General features: G+C 36.5%; 1 protein-coding gene across 1 annotated transcript in view; it reads left to right on the plus strand.

Moving 5' to 3' along the window:
- The window catches only part of LOC150085574 (catenin alpha-like), a 707146-nt gene that overhangs the window by 630654 nt on the left and 52514 nt on the right, over positions 1-23978 (plus strand). Inside the window, exon 23 of the mRNA XM_090373354.1 lies at positions 21594-21614. Coding sequence (XP_090229480.1) covers positions 21594-21614 — 21 coding nt within the window. The remainder of the gene's footprint in view (positions 1-21593; positions 21615-23978) is intronic.

Here is a 23978-nt window from a genome sequence, read left to right on the forward strand (position 1 = left end):
GGTACTGGCCATCCGCCCATCATCTTATCGGGGGGGGGGGGAACACATTTGTTTCACTCATAATCCACTTTCAAACTACTTCCATTCTATTTTTTGCTTTTTTTTCTTACATTTTATAATTTTTTACCATTTTTCTTACACTTTGTTTAGTTATATGTTTTTTTTTTCTCTCTCTCTCTCTCTCTCCTTCTTACTCACCAGGGTAGGGAATGCAATGGTGTGTAATTAGATAGTATGAATCAGAGTTGTAATGCTCAATACGTTCTACTTTGATATTAATAAGAGGAGTTTCCTCAATATAGTACATAGAACACTTCCAAATGATACTCTATAGAAATTAAAACGATAAAATCGAAAAAATTTCATTAGAGTAAAAAATAATTAAAAATCAATTTAACGCAATTAAAAATATTAAAACGAATCTAACGAAAATATTCAGAACGATTTTCCTTCCTAGCTATCCTGACAGTTTTTTAAAAGCATCATTTTGTTTTGAATATTTTCGGTAGGTTCTTTTTAATTGTGTTAAATTAAAAAGAACTTTAATTGTGTTAAAACTTACATTAGAGTAAAAAATTTTTAATTATTTTTTACTCTAATGTAAGTTTTTCGATTTTTTCGTTTTAATTTCTGGAGAGTATCATATGGAAATGTTCTACTTACTATATTGAGGTAAACTCCTCTTATTATTTTACAAATGGTGTGTAATGTAAATTAATATACTAGTACATAAGAAGTAAGGTTGTTAGAAGTTTAAAACTAGGGTTAGTGTGAGCTTACCTATAAAATTTTATGGTTTGTGTTCTTTCACACATTTTCATTATGCACTGCACTCTCTGGGCATCTCAACTTAGTGTTATTCTTCAGTTGAGGTGCAAGCCAGCTGCAACTTTTTTTCAGGCCAGGGGAGAATGCAGTGGGTGTGTTTATGTTGTTAGTATTAGAATTATTATTATTTTTTTTTTTTTGTTAGTATATATAAACTAATGTAAGTTGTTTTCAATATGTATTCATTTGTCCTATTATATTCGCTCTGTCACTCATTTCCATTTACCATAACACTCAATCACTTTCTCTTGTTCTTATACTGGGTTACTCTCTTTCACCAAAACTAACATTCATTCTCTTTTAGCAGCCTTTTTCATTCTATCATTCAGTGCCCAGCCCTTTCACTCAGCCTTACATACGCTTTCATTCTACATTGCATTCCTTTGCTACTAGCTTACTAATATTTTTGGCTTAGCTGCTTCCCTGGCTGCATGCACTTCTCCCTCCCGTAACGGTTACTTATTTGGTGTGGGGGCCCCCAGGTCCCTACACATGGCAGGTAGTCCTGGGGATAACCTAGTCAATCTGGTTTAGTCTTATCAGGTTGCTGTCAGAATGTTGAATACAGCTATCCTGACAGTTTTTTAAAAGCATCATCTGTGTGTGGTGGGAGACATGGGCATTTTTGGCTGTTGATTACTGTTTATCTGCTGCGGGACTGAATTACCCTTCTTTGGATAGATCACGCATTTAGAATACTTTCTGCATGAACGTTATGAATGCTTTATAATTTTATTCTTCCACTATGACTAGATGTTCATCTCTCCTGGGAAGGGGACCAATCTGTGCTTTTAACTGGGTTCTGGGGATGTCATAAATTATATATTCATATGGAATGTGTGCCTAGTCTTCGCTCTCACTAGAAGTACAGTTTGGGTCATTCTCAGCCCTAAGGGGTCAATTTCACCATTAAGGACCTATCATTATAAAGGTAGTAAAGAGTCCACTTTGGGTTAGATAAATAAGGACTAACCATTGCTACCTGTGGGAGAAACCTTTTGGTAAACAGACCTCTGGTTTCCTGCTCCCAATTTTCCATGCTCTGGAGATAGAAGGTTTTTTTTTTTTTTTTTTTTTTTTGTTAGTTGTTGGCACATCTGCTTCTGTGCCCATAATGCACCTCCCAAAGTTTTTCATTTTAACTCTGATCCAAGCCCAAGGCGGGATTCGAACCCATGACCTTTGAGTTGCCAGGCAGGCACTTTACCCACCTGGCTATAGTGAGAAGTACTGTTCTCTGAATTGTTCTAATTCTTTCCTTTCTGACTATGGTCATGCAGGTAAACTAGGTAAGTCAGCCCGACTGATCCTGACAATCATGCGTGCGTAGTTTCTCACTTTTTTTTTTTTTTTTGCCAAGTATGCCAAATGGGGATAAAAGTTCATTTTGAATCAAAAACAACATCCTAGGTATTTTAGTTCTGATACCATTTTTATGGGTTTCCATTAATTTTAATTTGAGGGGATCTCCTTAGGTTTCTTTTCAAGAGTATGGATTTAGTTTTTTCAGGTGATAACCTGAGAATGTGCATTTGTGCCCACTCCTGCAGTTGCATGAGGGCAGCATTTGTCCTTTGCTCCACAGTCACTCGTGTGTTACCTTTGAAAAGAAAAATCGTGTCATCTGCAAAGGCCAGGCTTTCCACTGGGCCCAAATCCAAGACTAGAAATTCATCTAGAACAAAGGGCCAAGGATAGAGCTCTGAGAGCAACCTTTGTTTGCAGGGCATGTCAATGCCTGGAACTTTGTGCAAACTGAGACAGTTCTGTCTTTAAGGTAGCTGTTTATTACCTTATACAGGTTTTGTGCGACATTTGTTTGGCAGAGTCTCCTAATGACACTGTTCCACCAGAGTGAATCAAATGCCCCAGACAGTCTATAGAAATTGCCAAAATGTACTTTTCCTCTGTATTTTTTACTAGGTATATTTCTTCAAGTAAGGAAGGAAGTAATTGGATTTTGGAAGTGCCCAAGGAGTTGAGAGATATATAAATAAATAAAGGAAGAGTCTATTGCCAGTGGACCTCATTTCGGGTGAAGGATATTGTCCTCATTCTAAACTGTTTTAAATGTTTATCTTATGGCCATGTGGCTTATCAGTGTAAGGGGAAGACCACGTATGGACATTGTGTGAGAAGAGGGACATATTTTTAAAGATTGTAAAAAGAAAAATGAAAGTGCTATATGTATTAATTGTAAACAATTAATATGCATCAATTAGAAACAAGGAATGCAGTGAATATAAGAAGTATTATGAACAATATAGGACTAGATTAGATTATGGATAGGAGTGAAATAGAAATGTAAAAGCTAAAGGTACTGCAAGTGAATGGGCAAAGATCCTATAATGTTGCATTGCAGTTGAGTCATTGGATGGAAGAAAAAGACTATGATGTCCTCCTCCTTCAGGAGCCATACGTGGTTGGGAACCTTGTTAAAAGTTGTAAAATAACTGATAAAATTGTACAGTCCAGAGTAAACAGTCAGGCTGCTGTCATAGTAATAAATGCAGACTGTGTGGTAGCGCAAATTAATTTGTGTTTTGCTCATGGAGTCTGTGCTGAGATCTTGAGTGAGATTGGTAGCATATATATATGTTAAGTGTATACTGCCAGTTCCGTGATGAACTGCAGCCTTATTTAAGCTATATTTAAAAAGTGGTAGATGTATTATAAGGAAAGAAAATTCTAATTTGTATTGATTGAAATGCAAGTTCAACAACTTGGGGAAGTTGCGAGACTGCTGGTAGAGGAAATGTTGATAAGTCAGAGATTTGATATTGTAAACGAGCTGGGCCAGCCCGCCCTCAACCTTCAGTACTATAGAAGGAGAATCTAATATAGATTTAACATTAACTACTGAAGCCACTTTCTGTTCACCCTTTTCTTGAAAAAAAGTGTTCATTACTGACATTCCTCTATATTCTGCAAATTCCACAAGTCTTTCACCAATTCCAAAATTTCCTATATTGAGAGTCTAGAAGACTCTCAATTTCGGTGTATATTTCTTCAACCTCTTCATCATCATGGCTCAATGTTGGTGCATAAATCATTATAACCTTTAGCTTATACCTCTTAGAAATCCTGAGTAGTAGTCTTGACACCCTTGGTGATGTACTTTTGAATTCCAAAATGTTGTTTTTTATATCTTTATGGACCAGAAAGCCAACTCCACCTTCGCTCCTTTCACTGTTTCCATTGATGTACAGCAGATTTCCACTTCATAAATTTATAAGTGATTCATTTCTTCTTCTTGTTTCAGCCAAACCGATGATATTCCAATTTACATTTTCTAATTCCTTTTCCAGCTCTAGTATCCTATCTTCACCGATGAGCGATCTTACATTGTAACAGGCCAAGTTCAGTCTCCATGCATGGCAGCCTGATCGTATCCAGAGATTCTTAACACCCTCTGCTTCCACTCTGATCCTCTCGCTGCCATAAGAGGGGGACTGAGAGCCATTTGTTTCGTTGTTCTGTCATGTGCTGGAGGGTTTGGTCTTTTCCTCTTCACGCTGACGAGGCGTCTTGAAGAGAACCACTCTACACGTTCGTCGCCACCTAAGTGACGTAACAGGGCTTACCATCAAGAAGGTGTGCATGAGTGGATTTTCGGGAGGCAGGCCAACCAGTCTTCTACTAAATCTTCTGAAATAAAACGATATTGGATCCATCGTGTTTTAGACTGAGTATCTGATAGCACACAGAATGCCTGTTCCCCTCTAAGCCCTTGAAGGACATGGAAGAGCCCAAATGGATTAACAACCAATGAAATTGACTTCATTCTCACTAACAGAAGATATATTGTGAATGATGTTACTGTCCTGAACAAGGTAAATGTTGGAAGTGATCACAGAATGGTAAGATGCACACTTGATATAGATGTAGGAAAAGAAAAAAACTGACTTGAGTAATTAATACAAAGGTCTTTGAGATAACAGAAGAGGAGAAAAAGCAGTATGTACTGGAACTTAAGAACAAGTTTGAGCTTCTGCAGACTATTCAGGACCAAGATATCAACGAGGAACATTACAACTTTCCGAAAGTGATAAAGCCCAAGAAACCTATAGGTAAAAAGAAATCCAAAGAAGAAAAAATTAGTCAAGAAACACTTGTCATGATGAACTGAAGACGACAAATGAAGAGCAAGAAAAACACTGACAGGGAGAAAATTGAGTATACTGAGTTATGCAAAGCCATTAGAAAGAGACTCAGAGAGGACATAAGAAAATTTAACACAAAAAAAGTAGAACAAGCATTAAGGGAAAACAAAGGATTTAAATCAGCAGTCATGCGGAGTAATACAGAAAGACAAATGATACTGAAACTGAAGAATAGCGATGGTGTACTTATGAATAGCAGAGAAGGCATAATTCAAATAGCAGAAGACTACTATAAAGAGTTATCCAAGGAGCAAGGGAATGATGCCTGCAGTGGGGAAGATGGATCTCAAATTAGTAACACATACGACATACTCAATATTCTTCCTGATGAGTAGAACAGGCATTGAAGAAAATGAAGGATCAGAATGCTCCGGGGGAAGATGAAGTTACTGTAGAGTGGTTAAAATTGGGAGGAAGAGACATGACACAAAAACTGGCAAAATTCTTCACAAAATGCATTAGAAAAAGTGTGGCACCTAAGGAGTGGAATAATGCAATCATAGTTTTGTTGCATAAGAAAGGAGATAAATCAGAAATTGGAAATTATAAACCAATTAGCTTGTTATCCCACATCTACAAGTTGTTCACAAGGGTCATTACTAACAGATTAGAAAGAATACTTGATGAGAATCAACCGAAAGAGCAAGCTGGCTTTAAGACAGTATTCTCAACTATGGATCACCTTCACGTAATGTCACAGCTAATGGAGAAAGCAAATGAATATAAAACGCCATTATGCCTGGCATTTGTGGATTATGAAAAGGCATTTGACTCCATACAGCATAAGGCTATGTTTCGGGCACTGGAAAGACAAGGCATACATACTCCATATATTATGATTTTGAAGAAAATATATGAGAATGCTACCTCCTTTATTAGACTAGACAAAGACAGTAATAAATTTAAAAATGAGAAAGGAGTTCGACAAGGAGACACAATATCTCAAAAACTGTTTACTGCTGCCCTTGAGGAAGCTTTCGGAAGCTTAGACTGGTCGCAGAAAGGAGTCAATGTGAATGGAGAGTACCTAAACCATTTACGATTTGCAGATGATATTGTGGTCATAAGCCACGATCCCAAAGAATTAGAGGAAAATCTTAATCAGTTATGCAGAGTTAGTAAGGATTTTGGACTAAAGATGAATATGGCTAAAACAAAAGTAATGATGAACAAGTATGCCACAGAGAGGGACATAATGATTGAAGGAGCAGTAATTGAAAAGGTGGAGTCATATACTTATCTGGGACAAGTCATTAGCTGTAATAATGATAAATTGATGGAAGTCAAGAGAAGAATAAATTTTGGATGGATAGCATTCAGGAAATATAGTCACATACAGAGGAGCAATATCCCAATTTGTCTGAAATGTAAAATAATGAACCAATGTATACTCCCCACCATGACTTATGGAAGTGAAACTTTGGCACTCACCAAAAAAATGGAAGAGAAGCTGAGAACTACACAGCGGAAAATGGAACGAATTATATTGGGAATCAGACTGTTAGATGGATTAGGCAGTAAACTCAAGTAAAGGACATTCTTATCAAAACTAAAGAACTAAAATGGTCTTGGGCATGACAGATGGACTAAGAAAATAACAGAATGGTACCCAAGAGGCGCTAAGAGAAAACCTGGAAGAAAACAACGGAGGTGGGCAGATGAAATTCATGAGTTTGTGGGTAGTAAATGCACAAAACAGAAGGAACTGGAAAGTTGCTGGAGAGGCCTTCATCCTGCAGTCGATTGAAAATGGCTGATGATAATGATGACTGAAGCTTTCTAGAATACGATATGGTGTTGAAGGGTTGCTGAAGACTGGACTATCAGCGTTCATAAATGTATCAGTTTTGAGATAAGAGTGTAGAATGTAATACAGGGTTTGAAAAGAGGTTTGCAGGGAGTTCTGTGAACTACCAGTGTTTTGAAGATCAGATTACGAAAATATACTTAGAGATAATAGAAAAGAAGTAGATAGCAGCCTGGCTGGAGAAAGGGCTGGCAAAATAGTTAGTATTATATATGAAACTTGCTGCAGATCTATGAGGAATAGCACAAAATTAAAAAGGGTTGTTCCTCAGCGGAATGAGATATTAGCGGTAATGAGGAGGAGAGTGAACAGGGCTGGGAGGAATTTCCAGAGGGTACGGAGAAGAGGAATAAGTGAACAAATGGAAAATTTAAAGAGGCAATACCAACAAAAAAAAGGGCTCACATCTGATGAGTATGGGCTTGGCTCACCCAGGGTCCCGAACTGGATATCATCATTCTTCTCTTTCTTGGTGATTCCTTTCTACTTCTGACTGACTCTCTCTCTCTCTCTCTCTCTCTCTCTCTCTCTCTCTCTCTCTCTCTCTCTCTCTCTCTCTCTCTTAGGATAATTCGGGAATTTTTTTGGCTGGTGTGGTGCAGCATAAGCCTCAGGCTTCTTTGCACCATATGGCTAATAATAATAAGACGGGATTGGTAGAATTCAAAAAGAGAAGAGAGAAGCATGGTGAAACTATGTAAAAGAGGAAATGAATAAAAGCTTAAGGGGATTACCATACAAATTATTATTTGATAGAATGAAAGTTTATCAAGTTTATAGTACAATTAAAATAGAAAATCAGAGTACGAGGTATTGGGAGTCCTCCATGCAGGGTTTGCTCTCCTCATTGTTTCCTATAGATCAGATAAGTTTGGATGGTAGAGAACAAAGATAAATTAGGAAATTAAATGATGAATATGTCGGGGAGCAGGAAATTGAAAGGTTAATTATGGAAGAAGAATTGAAGATAACATTGGAGAAAGTTAAGATAAAGAAAGCACCAGTCAGAGATGGATTGCTACCAAAAGTGATAAAGAAGTTTGGTTTAAAATTTGGAAAGGAATTGGTAGAGTTATATAATGTATGCTTAAATGAGAAAATCTTTCCTAGTTGTTGGAAGGAAGCATACATTAAAATATTATTAAAGAATAGAGAAAAAGAGAGGACAGATCCTGGATCATATAGATAACTGGCAATAACTGGCATTACTGCCGGTTATTGCTAAGGATTTTGAAAGAGTATTGATGGAGAGATGTTACGAGAGTAGTGGAATGAGCAGCCCTAGGCAGTTTGTCTTTCGGAGAGGCAGATCTACTGAGGATGTTGTGATTAAAATGGTGTCATATGTACAAGAGACTTCAGAAAATTATGTCCTGGGTATATTTCTTGACTTTAAGGGGACATTTCATCATATGTGGTGGCCGAGCTTTCTAGCAAGAATGTGAAAAATGAAGTGTACTGGGCAGTTCTATGGAGCTTTAAAAGATTATTTTAAAGATGGGAAAGTTACAAGAGGTGCTCCACAAGGTTCAATCATAGGTCCCTATAGTTGGAATATTGTATTGGATGAGCTACAGGTTTAGGAGTGGGGAGGATGTGTACCGGTAGCATATGCTGATGATTTGTTAATAATGGTGGTGGGAAAGTCTAGAAAAGAATTGGAGGAAAGAATTAAGAGGGCTATGGGAGAAATGGGCTGAGGTCCATAAAATTCGTCACTAGGTGTTGCATGACATCCTCTGTAGAGTTGCCCTGCCTAACCTAACCTAACCTAACCATACTGATTGTTAGAATGTAAGCCTGCTGCTGCTGTGTGTAGTACTGAGATAATCTGTTGTATATTAGTCTTTCAGATATCGATGAATAAAACTCACATGGTTCTGTTCAAAGGGAAGCTCAGTTAAAGAAGGCCAACTACAAAAATATTTGGTATGTCGATGGTATATGCCACCCTTGGTCAAATACCTAGGAGTTTATGTGGATGAAAGAATATCCTCTTTCCGTCACGGGCAGAAATTAAGAGATAAAGTGAGGATGATTTATTTAAAAATTAGGAAAGTCACACGGGTAGAATGGGGAGTAAAAGGCAAGTCCTTAGACCTCCTCTATAAATGTGTATTTCTACCGATTGTGACATATGTATGTGGGGCTTGGGGACATAGAATGACTAATAGCCACATTAAAAGACGTCTTATTTCAGCACAGAGATTTGCCTTTCTGACGGTGACACAGTTCTGCAGAACCGTTTCAAATGATGCTCTGCAAGTGATTGCGGGAAAGGAACCAGTGGATCTGATTATACTTAAAAGGACAATGGAATATGCGATTAAGAATAATAAGAGAATAGAACTTATAGGAATAAAATCTTGTAGAGAAGAGGGAAGAGAGTATGGAAGACACAATTTGAAAGTAGAAAAGAAAAGGTTACATCAAAGTATAGACTATATGGCAGGAAAGATGGAACAGTTTTGCTAAGGCACGTGATACCATTGCCTTTCTGCCTAGGGTGAAAACTATGAAAGAGATTTCATCTTGATCTGATCTAAGAATGTTCCAAACAATATTAATAACTGGACATGGGTTAAAGAAAAGACTGGTAGAGCTTGGTGTAGAAGAAAAATACAAAAATATATTGATGAATTTTTTTGTTTAGAGTTTTATAGTTGTATAAAAAGAAAATGTTGTAAAAAGTATAAAATACAAAAATATATTGATGAATTTTTAATGTTTAGAGTTTTTAATTTGGCTGGAACAAGAATCACAATTTATAGAAGTTTGCCTTTGAAGTTTAAAGTTTAATTGAGTTCTAGTTAGTGGAGATCCACCTCTTCAGGGGCAGTAACATACCCTCAATGTTTGATTTATCATACGGAGGATATGACTAAGGATCAAACAATTAAAATTGATAAGATAGAGGAATAAAGTGCGGATGAGCTTATTGCTCAGGAAGCACAGGTACAAGTAGGTATTAGGATAGTGAGGATGATGTATGTTTTACTGTTGTCAGTAGGTGTTACATGACATCCTCTGTAGAGTTGTCCTGCCTAACCTAACATAACCATACTGATTGTTAGAATGTAAGCCTGCTGCTGCTGTGTAGTACTGAGATAATCTTTTGTATATTAGTCTTTCATATATTTTCCCTAGTACAAGGAGTAGGGCTATTTGTCTGTATGATTTGGGATCAGTAGGGGGGTTTCTCAGGGTTTCAGGATTAATCTTAAGACAGCTTTTTTCCAAATTTTAGCGAATGGTTCCTCTGTCTGGCATTTGTTATATAAAGCAATTAGTTCGTTTGGGTGTGCTATTTCAGCTTTTCATGATTCAACCTCTAAGAGATCAAAACTAGGGCTTTTATTGTTTTTGGTTATGGTTAGAGCTATTTCTAATTCTTCTGTTATAAAAGGAGGCTCTATGTTGGCATTTTCATTTATAATGTTAATCTGAGTAGGGGAATAATTCCCAGCCTCAGTCAGGGTTGGGGTTGCATCTGGTTTAACTGTAGTTTCAGTTACATCTCTTCTAGGCAATTTGTTGGTCACTATTCTGTAGACACCTCCCCAAGGGTCATTGTTTCCAGAAGTTCCCAACAAGTGCCTACAGGATTCTTTTTTCTTTTCTCTAATGAGGGAATATATCATTTCCTGAGAGTTCTGTAGAAATCTCTCATTGCATCAACCTCATTTTGTAATCAAGTTTGCTGTTTAAAAATATCTTCTCACCTTGTGCACCCTTCTCCTGAGTATAGTCAGTTCAGGGCACCACCAGGGAACTACCTGCTTCCTCAGTTTTTTCTTTTGGATAGACAGGTTTGATGTTTTTATTAAGACATTTGTCATAATCAGTGCATGGTCATCCGGGCTATAATTGTTGTTTGATCTAGATATAATTGTCTAGATCAGTGGTGCCAAACCTTTTCTCATACAAGGGCCATATTCAAAGTTAGATTTGTTTCACGGGCCACACTGAGTGATTTAAGAAAAATTAGTGTGTTACATTTTCCATATTTTGTTACTTGTAAAAGGAATTTCTATTTTCATGTTATGTTTTTTTTTTTTATTTTCAGGCTATATATAAAAAATGCAAATTCCTAACACTTATGTGCAACATGTCTATGTCAGTGATTTATTTTTTTTTAGATTTTATTAAAATTATGACTTACTTTTGTTTTAAAAAAAAATACCTTACTCTTTAAATGCTTACTTTAGGAAATTTACAACCTGCAGAGGATCACTACTTTTCAATATTAAGTTGAATTAATAAATATAATGATATACCTACATTGAAAAAATTCAAAAATTTTATTAAGTACAATACACAATAACATACAATACACAATAACGTTTACTGAATAAAACTTAACATTTAATGAGATGATTGAGGCTGGGTATTTTTAGATAATTGTTCAAAACTTGGTTGAAAATTTGTGATGCAAAAGATGCTCATCTGTTATGCTGTTTCTTTTTAAATATTTATTTGATTTCATGTGTAAAAAATCTGCTTGCAAACATATGTTGATCCGAACATAGTAGCCATTTTCGTGGTATTTTCTTTTATTAGCAGAAAATCTTCAGATGGGAAAGCCTTGTAGAATTCAAGCAGTTTATTTCGCATTCTATATTCTTATTTTTGAACCATGTTTTGGCTTGAATATCAGTAATTTCAAGTTGCAAGCTGGGATTGTAGTTTTCATCCATAAAAGTAATTGTAATAACAAGAGGGAACGATTCTTTGAAAATATTTGTTTCTTTTTTACAACATTCAAAGTGAACTAAATTGTTTTGCTGAATTTGGGATTTAAATAATTTCTGAAATTATTTGATGTCACCAACAAATCAGTGGCCAATCTTCCTTTCTCTTGTAGTTTTAAATTAAGAGCATTTAAATGAGTAGAAATGTCAATGAGAATTCTAAGAATAAACAGCCACTCCATATTTGATAGCTCTTTTTTTTTTTTTTTGGTTTTCCTTTTTCTGCCATGAAAATATCAATTTCATGACACAATTTAAAGAAACGATATAACACTTTGCCACAATTAACCCATCTCACTGCACTATGTAAAATTAAATCTTAGTATTCAGCTTCAGTTTCTGAAAGAAACTGTTGAAACATTGGGGGATTAAGGCCATGTGATCTTATAAAATTTACGGTTGAAATAACCACATACAAAACATGTTGAGATCCAATACTTTCCCACAGAGAGCTTCTTGATGCACAATGCAGTGAATTCCAATAGGAGGTTCAGCTCCGATATCTATCATTTTCTTGGTTATTCTACCCATAAGCCCTATGTTTTTACCAATCATATATTTTTCATCAGTTGTGACTCCTATCAGGTTTTTAATATTTAATCCTAACTTTTCAATGGATTGGTAAAGATTTTCACCTGTAGTTGTTCCATGCATACTCTGCAGATGTGCTAAATCTTCTATTAGTACAAAATTATCATTAATTCCATGTATGAAGATAAGGATTTGCCTGACTGTGTCATTTATATCAGTACTGTCATCTGGTGCCACACTAAAATATTTCATTTGTTTTATGTTTCCAAAAGTTGTTTGAACAAATTCTTTCCAATATCTTGTATTTTTCACATAATTGTTTGTCGAGACAAACTAATGTCTTGTATCATTATTTATTTCTTTGGACAAATTTCTTCCACAACTTTCAACAAACAACATTTAATACTATCACTGAACTGTTACTTTAAAAAGCGATCAAATATGCACCTTGATAACTGGCACTTACAGCAGATAAATTTCTTGACTGATGTGTTTTCAGTGTGTTTTGTTATTTTCTTAATTCATTTTGTAATTTTGAACACTTTTCTTTTTGCAACACTCCTTTATATTGATTATAAGATTTATGCTTGAAATCATAGTGTTGTTTTAAATTATATTCTTTAAAAACTGATACAGTCTCCTTACATACCAAACACACTGCTCTTTTTCGTCATACTGAATGAAGAAATAGTCTCCAGTCCACCTTTGATTAAAAACATGACACTCCAAATCGACTTTCCTCTTTCAGAACATTTTTAAGGATGATTTTTTAATTCAATACAATGAACCAGTTATATCCAAGCAGTACAATTTCACAATATGAAAAGATTGATATGTACATAACTGTATTTAGCATACATATGATTGCACTGGACTACATGTGCACGTTTGATACAATCGAGCTTGAAACTTGCATGCCTGTAGATGCAGTGGCGCAACTCTCTAAAATTGTTTTAGTTCACTTTCCGTGCAGGCCATATAAAAATTATCTGCAGGTCGTATCTGGCCCGTGGGCCATAGATCATGGTCCTCCAGGCTATAATTGTTATTTGCAGCTCAGCTGTTGTAAACTCTGTGAAGATATTTCATTTTTCTTACTTTATGTTATATCTTTTGATGTCCAAGAGGGAGAGTTAGGCTGTTTGAAAGTAATTCCTGTATGATCTGATGCGGTCCAAGCTGGTTGGACACACCACTCTGTAATTTTATAAGCTATTGAATTTGTAGCAAGAGTAACATCAATGTCACTTTCCCACATCATGCTCCTGAAAGTTGGTAGGTTATTTGGCTGATTTAATACTTTAAATGTATTCAGTAAGTATCTAGCCATTGGGTGTGCCTACTCTATCATTAGCCAGCAAATCTGTAACTAATTGTAGATATTCAATAGTGTGATTTATATCTTCACCTCCTGGTGTGGAATACAATGAAACAATATAAAACTCCCACACCACTTGTTATATGGTGCACACTGCCACTCAGGGAGCAGAAGCAACTGCTTTATGACTATAAAATCAGTGTTTCTGACTACTATTGCTGTAGAAGGGACACCTGAGGTGTATTCTATGATTTTATAACCACTTGGGTTATCTTGAGCTTGACCCATATGTGTGTTAGGGTTCTTGGAGTACTAAGATATCTATGTTGGGTGCCTCCGTAGCCAGGTGGGCAGGAGCAGAAGTGCATAGCACACACTTCTTGATTAGACCAGGGTTCGAGCTCATGACCACCAAATACAGAGGATGCGGAAAGGTCAAGCGAATGATCACCGTATATCCCCAGAGCAATATGGCCTTAGTTGCTAATGCTCCTAAAAACCAAGTAACAAACATATCTATGTTATTTTCTTCTGATTCGAGTTTGATCTGATCTACAACACTTCTTGCTCTTTGAGCATTCAGTTAGACGAGATTCAGAGCCTTAGTCACATTTATGTTTTCAAACTAGCCCATAATTGGTTTGACATTGTATATGTATAATCATCTTTTTATAATAGGGGCATTTATTATCCCTGATACTGTGGCATGGTCAGTCAGCAGTGCTGCCTTGCAAGTAGCACATTTCGGCTGCTGATTTTTACTTTTACAATTTTTGTAATTGTGGCCAGGAACTGCATAGTGATCACGGACAGGTTCTTTCTGACTGCAGTCCCTGGTATGTGTGACAATGGTAACATTTTATTATAGGTAAATGTTCCCTAAATCTCTGACTGGTCTAGCCGGCATAGATTCTTTGTTGTCCTTTTAAATGTTGCCAAAGTCTGGGTGAAATTTCAGCAGTAATATTAAGCTGCCCATTCTTTCTACTCTTAGTTCCTCTCTTCTGTATAAATGCATTAGCAAACTTATCTATGATTAGGTGTCCTTGAAGTTTTTAAAATAGAAGTCAGTAATAAGCTTCCTTTCGGGAGTTGACTCTGTAGTATCAAAAATTAATATATTTGGATTCCTTCCTTCCTTTGAGTTTGCCTAATTTTAAGCCCAGTTTTGCCATTTCAGGGTGATTATGTACCCTGTTCAAAAGAAAATGCCGATTAAAAGCAAGTTATCACTTGCTTTTAATCGGCATTTTCTTTTCTTGCACTGATCTTTGTCACTTGTGCATATGACATGTTATTTATTTTTTTGTATTTCTCTTTTTCTTCAGTAGTCATTTCGAGTTTGTTTTCAATATTTGATTTTCTAAGTTAAGTTCCACAAGTCTCTGTTCTAAAACAGCCCAACAGTTACCAATCTGCAATCTTATTGTAGACGTTATTCTATTGGTCTGCTTGTGCATAAACTCTTCAAGAAAGAGGCTTGCTTTATAGGATCAGTTATATTCATTAGTTTTTCAAGTTTTATCTCTTCTTCACTTCTTTATAGTTCACTTTCATTGATTTCCCTTATATATTGTTTTCTGCTTGTGCCTTCGCTTTCTTGGTGCTAAGGGGGCCTAGGGGACAGTTTCAAAGTCATCTTTGTTGTGTTATTTAGGGTTTTCTTACTTCGTATTCAGGGAGACTCTCCTTGTCTGTATCCATGTTTAGATAATTAGATATTTTTTCCATATTATTCGATTTTAACACCTTATTTTTGCAATATTCTAAGTCTGTACACTTGAAAACATCTAATGATATATTATTCGTTGGATTTGACCTAATGCCCAAATAACGCAATTTTCTGCTTTTGGCAGGAAAATCAAGTGAGACAAATAAAACTTTATCAAGATCTAATGTGTTAATTCTGTTATAAGATATAGATTCCCCATCCAAAACAAACTTAAAATATAACCAGTTTTAAGGCCAGAGATTTAAAAGTGTATGGATTATGGAAGTGTGATGTTTTGTACCGTTGTTCCTCTGGCCATTTAGCCGCTGGACCTCTTCTGAGGCCCAACGTTGCCCCACTTACGCCCCGTGGAGGCAGACCAGGTATCCGATAGTCTTTAGTTCACTCTGGCAGGTCCTGCCACCTAATTTCCTGAGATTTCAGTGGCTAGGACCTTAAAAAAAAAAAAAAAAAATTTTTTTTTACAGATATATGTGTGATATCTCTCGATTGCGTAGGGTGATGTCGCTTGAATAAGGATAGACCGAAATATGGGCGTAAGTTAATTTGGATTCATTGAATTTATGTGTGTGGGGGAATTCGCTTGTGTAAAGATAGAGGGGGGAGAATGAAGATGGGGGGGTTAAAGGAGGAAGGATAAGGCCAATAGAGTAGGAGGCCTCAATTTGGTGTCAGCAGGGCATGCCCATGCCCTGCCAGAAGGAAGAATGGGAGTGGCATGGAGGGGAGGAAACAGTATGACCGTCTCCACCCCCCCTGCCGGGGGGGATAGAAAGGGCCGGACAAGGGAGCCAGCACAGGTCGCCAATATGGCGTGTGTGCAGCCTGGCTGCAGAGTGGAGGCTAAGCCAGCAGGTTCAGGACAGCATCACAACACTGGCCCCACCAGGAGGTACATCCAGGGACAAGGTCTCTACTGACTTGTTCACAGATCAGTTGAATGCCGGTGTTGGTCATGGGATCAAGGTCTCATCCAGTTTGGTCGTGGTCATGGTCCTTCTATTTCCATTTTGGGTGGTCATTGTTAGTATGTGGTCACTTTCACTGTTTGTTCTGTTATCTGGGCGTCGATGCAGTGTTGTCACTCCTGCATATGGTGATTGTCACATTCTAGGATAGTTTGTTGGGTAAATTACATGCGCTGTCGGTCCAGCTGACAGGGTGTTCGTGTTTGATTGCAATGTTCGTGGAAGCAAAGTCCCGTCCGATATCCTGGTACTTTGATCTTTCTGGCACAGTCGACAAAGTAATGGCACTCATGAGAGCAGAGTCCCGTCCGATGAGTTGTAGTTAGGTCCTGCATCAGGCCTGGGGAGGTTGGGTCATTGCCCTTAGCCGGGTAAACAGCTCATGTGCAAAGCACGAGAGGGCCTTGTAGTGCTCCTCCTCATGTAATATAAGGTGCTCCCGTTCCTTCGGATTAAAACGTATCTTTGTGATGAAATGACATCTGATGTCTGAACTTCCGGGTTATCTCACCTTTAGTTGAGTCCGCCCATCGGGACTGCCAGGTTTGTTGAAGATATTTGGTTAGTCGTTTCTTTTCTGCGTTGCTGTTGTTGGTCGGGTCTGTGGTGAAGCCAATGAAAGTTACACTGTTCCCCTCTTGATAGTTGATATAGCATGCCACAGCGGACAATCTCCAGGTCCAAGGGTAGGAGCCCCACAAGGGCCTGCAGTGCATGTGAGCTGACCATGCAGCATGCTCTGGAGACAGTGAGTAAGATGCTGCGCTGTATCGTTTCTAGCTTTCTTTTATTGACTGTGGTGGTTGCTTTTTTTAAACCAGATCCCTGCTGCATAGCTGATGGCTGGAATGAAGAAAGCCTTGTAAAAGAGGATCAGGGTTCTTTTCCTTAAGCCCCAATCCTTTCGCGAGACTCTTGCTATGAGGGCTGAGTAGTTTTTGATCTCTTTTTGTAGATATATGAGGTGTGGGGTGAATGAAAGATTTTTGTCAAGGATGATTCCTAGGTATTTTAATTCCGTGGTCAGTTTTATGGTTTTTCCTTCTATTTTTATCTGAGGTGGCCTCCTGATATCAAGGGAGCCTTTTAAAAGTATTGAGGATGTCTTATAAGGTGATATTCTTAAGTGATGATTTTTTTGACCATTCTTGGAGGGTATCTATGGCCCTGTTTGCAATAGCCTCAAGTTGTGCACGATTGTCCGCCTCCAGCATCAGGATCAGGTCATCTGCGAAGGCTTGAGCATCTGCTCCGTTTAGATCCTGGTTGAGGAAGCCGTCCAACACCAAGTTCCAGAAGAGAGGCCCCAGGACTGATCCCTGTGGGCATCCCCGGAACACCGGCCGGGTGAGTTGGCTATAGGGTGTAGATACTGAGATCCTTCTGTCCGAAAGATAGGTTTTGATGCATTGGTATAAGTTGCTGGGAATGTTTGCCTCCCGGGTAAACAGCTCATGTGCAAAGCATGAGAGGGCCTTGTAGTGCTCCTCCTCATGTAATATAAGGTGCTCCCGTTCCTTCGGATTAAAGCGTATCTTTGTGATGAAATGACATCACAAAGGTTGAGATAGCAGGATCACGGAAGCTGTAATGATCATGCCATTCAAAAACACACTCAAAGGCACAAAACTGTATTAAAGCAATCACAAATAATAGCCTTACCTGACTCAAGTTACTTCTCTTCATCTTTAATCACCTTCAATGTCAAGAAATCCATGATGAAATGCCTGAAATAATCCAAAGTTTATTCAGCTGCTGACAACCACTGTCTGCCATTTACCTATTAAGTGGAGCTATGTGCAGACAAGTCCATTCACCTCCGCAACCTTTGTGCCACCCATTTACAAGGATAGTGAGATCACAGACAATAAAGTTTATAGGGGTATTTTGCAATACGTAGAAGTTTGATGATGCTATCTCACCAACAAAGGCACCCTTTGAAGTCAATAAAAATGGCTAAGTATATTTAGCTCTGCAGTTTTCTAGGTGGAAAACAAAATCCACCAAAAAGTCCTTGCAGGACCTACCTGTGCAAAATCTGTACTGCTAACAAAAAACCAAAAATGAGAGTAGGAGTGTGCTATAGGCCAAAAAGTTGCAATGAGTATACCAAACAAATACACAGAAAAATAGAGTGGGCCAATAGATGAGAATGTATTATAATGGGAGATTTTACTTTATTGGATGACTGTTTTCTACAGCAGCATGTTAGAGAGGCAACAAGAGGAAGTAGTACTCTTGATCTGGTTATCAGCAGTGATTCTTTATGCATTAAGAATCTGCAGGTAAAAATCCACTGGTGGCAGTGATCAGAGTGTACTAATGTATAATTAACTTAAACATATAACTACGATCAGTGCTTTTTTTGTAAAAAAATAGGTGCCGGTACCCATTCTTTGCTATCAGGAAAAATTCAAAATTAAAAGGATATGAAAATTACTCTAAAATTTTTTTGTTCCTGATATTGTTACTTTAGTAGTAATGTTTTTGGAATAAGAACAACAAATTTAGTATATTAACACAGTTTATTTAGCATAAATTTATTAAATGTATATAAAAAAATAAGTAAAATGTGAGTAAAATAAGTAAATAAATCAGCCAACTACTGAGTGCTGGGCACTCAGGATGACGGGTCCGTAGTTACGAATGGTCATGAGTGTAATATCTCAAATAGAGGGCATTATGGTAACTGAAAAAAGTTTTTAATACTCCGGATTGGCCTGAAACTGAGGAACTAACAAAAACGTCTGTTTGAGTCTTTCCAGTTGTTGTGAATGACAAGAGTGTGGAGAAGCGACCTCGACTTCTTCCTGGAGAAGCGATTAAAGTCTTGGGGGAGAAGCGACTAGCAGGTGAGGGCCGTGCAAGACTCCACACAGGCGCCTTCCCACCACTGCTGCCTCAACACTGGCTCTCTGAGTTGTCCTGGCCAGGACAACTCCAGCTTTCAAAATTGTTAAAAAAATATTTCTCGTCGCAAAATTTATAAATGACCTTTATAGAATTATTAACTAACTATTTAGCAACCTTTTTGTCATCAAAAGGAGAGTTACTTAGTACAAAGAATCGAAGTGCAATAAAAAATTGCTTTTCTAATTTTAACACAAAAAGTAAATGACAGATTTCAATCAAAATAATTTTCCCTTGATAAGCATCAAATAATGCATAGCTAATGTGATTTTTAAATTTTTAGCTCCATTAGCGACGGAAATATAAGGGGGGAACACGAAAATTCCTCAAATTTTCCTGTCTGCGCCACCATTTTTAATTTTAAAAATATATTTTAAACCTACTCGTTGAGCTCTTTCCAATGGTGTATAATAAGCTATAGGTTGTTGATATTTTATGTCCCCCCCCCCACATTTCTCAGACAAATTTTTGTCAACAACGATCAATAATGGCGTTATGATGTACAAATGATGTACAAACATGCAAAATTTCAAGTCAGTAGGTTGAGTGGTTCCAGAGATACAATGCTGTGTCAGACGGACAGACAACCGAGTGACATTATAAGGGTCTTTCGTTAGACTATGGACCCTAAAAATAATAAGTAAAAATAAATAACAAGTAAAAATAATTTCATAATAAAATTTTTGTAGAATTTTACAAATTTTTGTTAAGTTTTCATCCGACACCCTATGCCGACTTCTTTTCTTCCTCTTTGTGTGTCTCTTGCTGAATGACGTTTCCGAAGCAGCTACAAATTTTGCTGGATCGAAGCGGGTCAGCAGCGGGCCTACAATTTTAAGAAACAGTACTGAAGAAACTGTTTTTGTCATCAACGAAGCTCTGGTTGGGCTGGCGATCAGATTCATTTGTGAAAATCCTAGTTCACATTTACTCAATCAATTTGGTATCTTTCTCAGAGCGCTGATCAAATGCTTCACTTCTTCCGAAACCATCTTTTCAATTAGGTATTCCTGAAATCCACGAATTGCATCTCTTTCATTTAACTGTAACCTGATTGACAATTTTCTAACTTCATTCTCACCAAATGCCAACATTTCGTGTTTAGAAGGATTAATACCTTCATTGTCCTCGTTTTCCTTCTCTCGTCATCGGTATTGTCACTAGTTCTTAAATTTGAATTTTTTTTTTTTTTTTTTTTTTTAAACTGTCCAAAATGTCAGTGTCATTGGGATATTCAGGTACTGTGACCATACGAAAAAATGAGGATAACGCACTTCCGCAAACCAACAGATGATTATTTGTTGGGGCAAAAGAAAATCACTCCCTCCTAATTCTCGAACAGGGTTCTTAAAGTTGATTCACAGCGGTGTCCAACCTACGCCCCAGGGGTAATTTTGCTATCAGATATGAAGTTCTTTAAACAGTGCAGATAGGATGCCAGAACAACTCATGGGGTTTTGTCAGTGATATACAAGAACTTTGCTAGCAGCTATAAAGAGGCAATTATCCCTTTGTAAAAGTCCATGATTAGGTCACATTTTGAGTCTGGAGGACTAATTTTAGGAAGGATGTATTTCTGCTGGAATGGGTGCTGAGACGGGCAAGAGATCAGTGAGGGAAACAAAAGGGTGCTCTTACCAAGAAAGACTTTAAGTTCTGCAAATTACAGCATCTGGAGACTAGACACCTGTAATAAGATCTGATTGAGGTGTTTAAGACCTTGAATGGATTGGGTAAACTTAATGTTGATGACATTCTTTCTGTTGCTGAGACTACACACATGAGGAAGCATAAATTCAAATTGATGAAGGATGGTTGCAGGATAGATTTGTGGATGTTTGCCTTCAGCCAATGGGTGGTTGATTGTTGGAATAGTCTTTCATCAGTTGTTGTGGAAGTGGGTAGTTTGAATAAATTCGGAGGCTGGATGGATGAGGTAGGAATGTTTTTTTTTTTTTTTTTTTTTTTTCTGATGCTCTATAAGCTTGTTTTCTTACATTATTTCCCACCTTCCTTCGTCTAGTGAGGCATAGGCTTCCCCCCCCCCCCACACACAGACTCCACATAGTGTACATTGCCATGTTTTCACATGACAATGTACACTACATGGAGATGGGGGAAACCCCTGGTGCCGTTTGACACGAATACACTTTGCTAATACTAAAAGGAACATTCACAAAATTTCCAACATCTAACCTGGCAGTCTTTTCCAGATCTAGACCCAATTGAGAATATCTAGGGTATGTCAGAAAGAACCATTCATCTTTGCAATTATCTGCTAACCACGGTACTAAAACACGGCAAATTTCTAGATAGACTCCGTAGCAGAATCTATACCATGACTTCTGTGGGTTGTAATTTGGGCAAAATATGGTCCTACTAGATATTGAATTAAGGTTTCTAATTGTAATTTATTGTTTGGCCAGTGAATATATAATTGCAGGTCCATTATACAGACAAATAAAAAAAAATTCACTGTTTTTAAATGCTTAACACAAATAATATTTTAATAAACTTATATTATATATTGATATTTTAAATTACATAAATATTTTAATTCACTTATATCATTCTATGTTTCACAGTATCCTAGAAGTGGAGTGAGTGTAAGTATTTTTTCTTTCTTGCTCTTTGTTTTTATACAGTGCCAGTTGTTTGAAATGATTTAAGAATAAACTATCGTTTTATTTATTATTTTTTTTTTTTCATGTAAAATCTGAACATTCTCAATATCAAAATAATTGCTCTTTTCTGTCAACTTTTCACACTCATATTTCACAATTTTTTTTCCTTCAGCATGGTATGAAACACAACAGATGTTTTGCTCATTCAAAAAAAAAAGGGAAAAAAAAAGGGTAAAATCCTTGCCTTCCAATTACATTTTAATGGGCTTACCTAAACCTTTTCTAAAGTAAACAGAGAACTCCATCAACTGCCAACTCTTGCACCTGAAGTATTCCACCTTATTAATATATTGGAGTTCCCCAAGATCCTATGATTTTCACTTGCTTGTTTCTCCTGTACATTAATGATCTCCCATTAATTAGAAATATTTTTCATAGTTTTACTGGTGATAGTGTACTACATTCCACTTTCTAGTTGATAAGACCATTCTTTGTCCTAGCACTGTAACTTCTTGAATATTTGTCACTATTTCCTTAAAGGCTTGTCTCCATGTAATTTTTTAAATACCCAGCTCTGTCTTATTTCATACACAAAAATTTGCTACTGGTAAATATACTGTAGTGTGAGCCATGGATTTTGCATACTGTCAAAGAAATTTAATTTCAATTCCATAGGCTCAATAAATCTTGTTTTCAGCCTGCTTTTTTTTTTCTTTTTTTTTTTCCTGATAAAAATGATGAAATCTCATGCTTTCCAAAAATCACAGGTCAGCAGTTATGAATTGCACATTAATCTCTTTTGAGCAATCTCAAAAGAGATTGCTACTGTTTTATCAGTCCAGTTAAAAATTTACCAGAAGACAGACAATATGTACATGCATGCTTCAAAAAAATCACATTTTTATTTTAGATTCCTTCTAGGTATGGTAATATAAATTTCCACTTTCAGAAGACAGCATGCAACTTCCTTTAGCACATAAATAATTAGATGTCAAGGACAGCCTATTGCCACCTATTAACTATTAATCTCCTCTTTCATGCTTGCCCAGTTTTTAGTCCCAAACAAAGTTTTATCAGCAGTGAGTGCCAGAGAGTTTTCTAAAGGAATTCCACATGCTTTCAGGTTAGTCAGGTCACTGCGTGTTCTTGGCATGCACCTTTTCTTTTCCTTTTTTTTTTTTTTTTTTTTTTTTTGATTAGGAAAGGTCACCACAGTGGGATATAGTTTGGAATTGCTTTGATCATTACCATCTGTAACAGTTGAAAACAGCCTGTTTTATAATGCCATCACTACCTCTTCTTTCCCTCTCCAGCTAATTTCACTATTGTGAAATTAGATGGAGAGAAAGCAAATTGTATATACAATTTGCCATAGTGTATTCTATGATAAACAATGTGAATAAATATTCAGCATGTATGATACTATCATTATTATCACCACTCTGAAAGACTAAACCTATTTTTGCATTTCTTTCGACATTCGGCACATTGTATAACATGCTTATTTGTTTGCAAATGTCTGATTATATGCATTTCTTGCCACTAGAAATTGAAAAATATCTACATCTTATCACACAAAGCAAGCATGTTATCTTTTTCAGAGTTTATACTAAAAGAATATCTTCCATTCAGATCTTTAAAAGCGCATATTTCTTTGGCATCTCACTGGTGGATATTGTTAAATTAAATTTAGCATTGCAATAAAATAAAATACAGTAAAAATACTAAATCTAGCAAAGAGTATAACTTATGCTGTTTCACACAATATAGATTAGCACACATGATAGCTAATTCCTGAAATATATGAGAAAAACAAAATATTTAAAGCATAACTTAGCAAATTGTTTTAAAAATTCTGAATTTAATAGCAGTGCTGTAGGGTTTTTTTTTGTGAAAAAAATGGAGAGAAACTGTTAGGAGATGAGCAGGAGAACAGTTTGAAGCAATGGCTTTTCCATCATAAATCTGGAGAGTTGGTTGACTAAAGTATTAGAGATGTCATCAGAAAACAATCATTATTAGCCATAGTAATTGATATTTATTTTTTATATGTTCTATTAATTTTACATAAAATTAATTTCAAATATAAAATAAAAAATAGAAAAATAAATTAATATAGTATAAAATACCATACCATACCATTTGTGACAACTACAATTATAATCATGCCAGTTTTAACTATGAACATAATAAAAGTTAATTTTAAAAACATAATCAGTATATATGTATCGTCATTTATTTATAACATGCCTCTTAAGTTTACTCTACTAAAAACACTTCTTCATGTCTTACCTACTATTGGGTTCTGCCTTGAATTTATGCTTTCATTGATAAAATCATCAAATT

Source organism: Mastigoproctus giganteus, chromosome 5, assembly GCF_048544385.1.
Source record: "Mastigoproctus giganteus isolate SK-2022 chromosome 5, ASM4854438v1, whole genome shotgun sequence".
In the NCBI taxonomy this organism is placed as follows: domain Eukaryota; kingdom Metazoa; phylum Arthropoda; class Arachnida; order Uropygi; family Thelyphonidae; genus Mastigoproctus; species Mastigoproctus giganteus.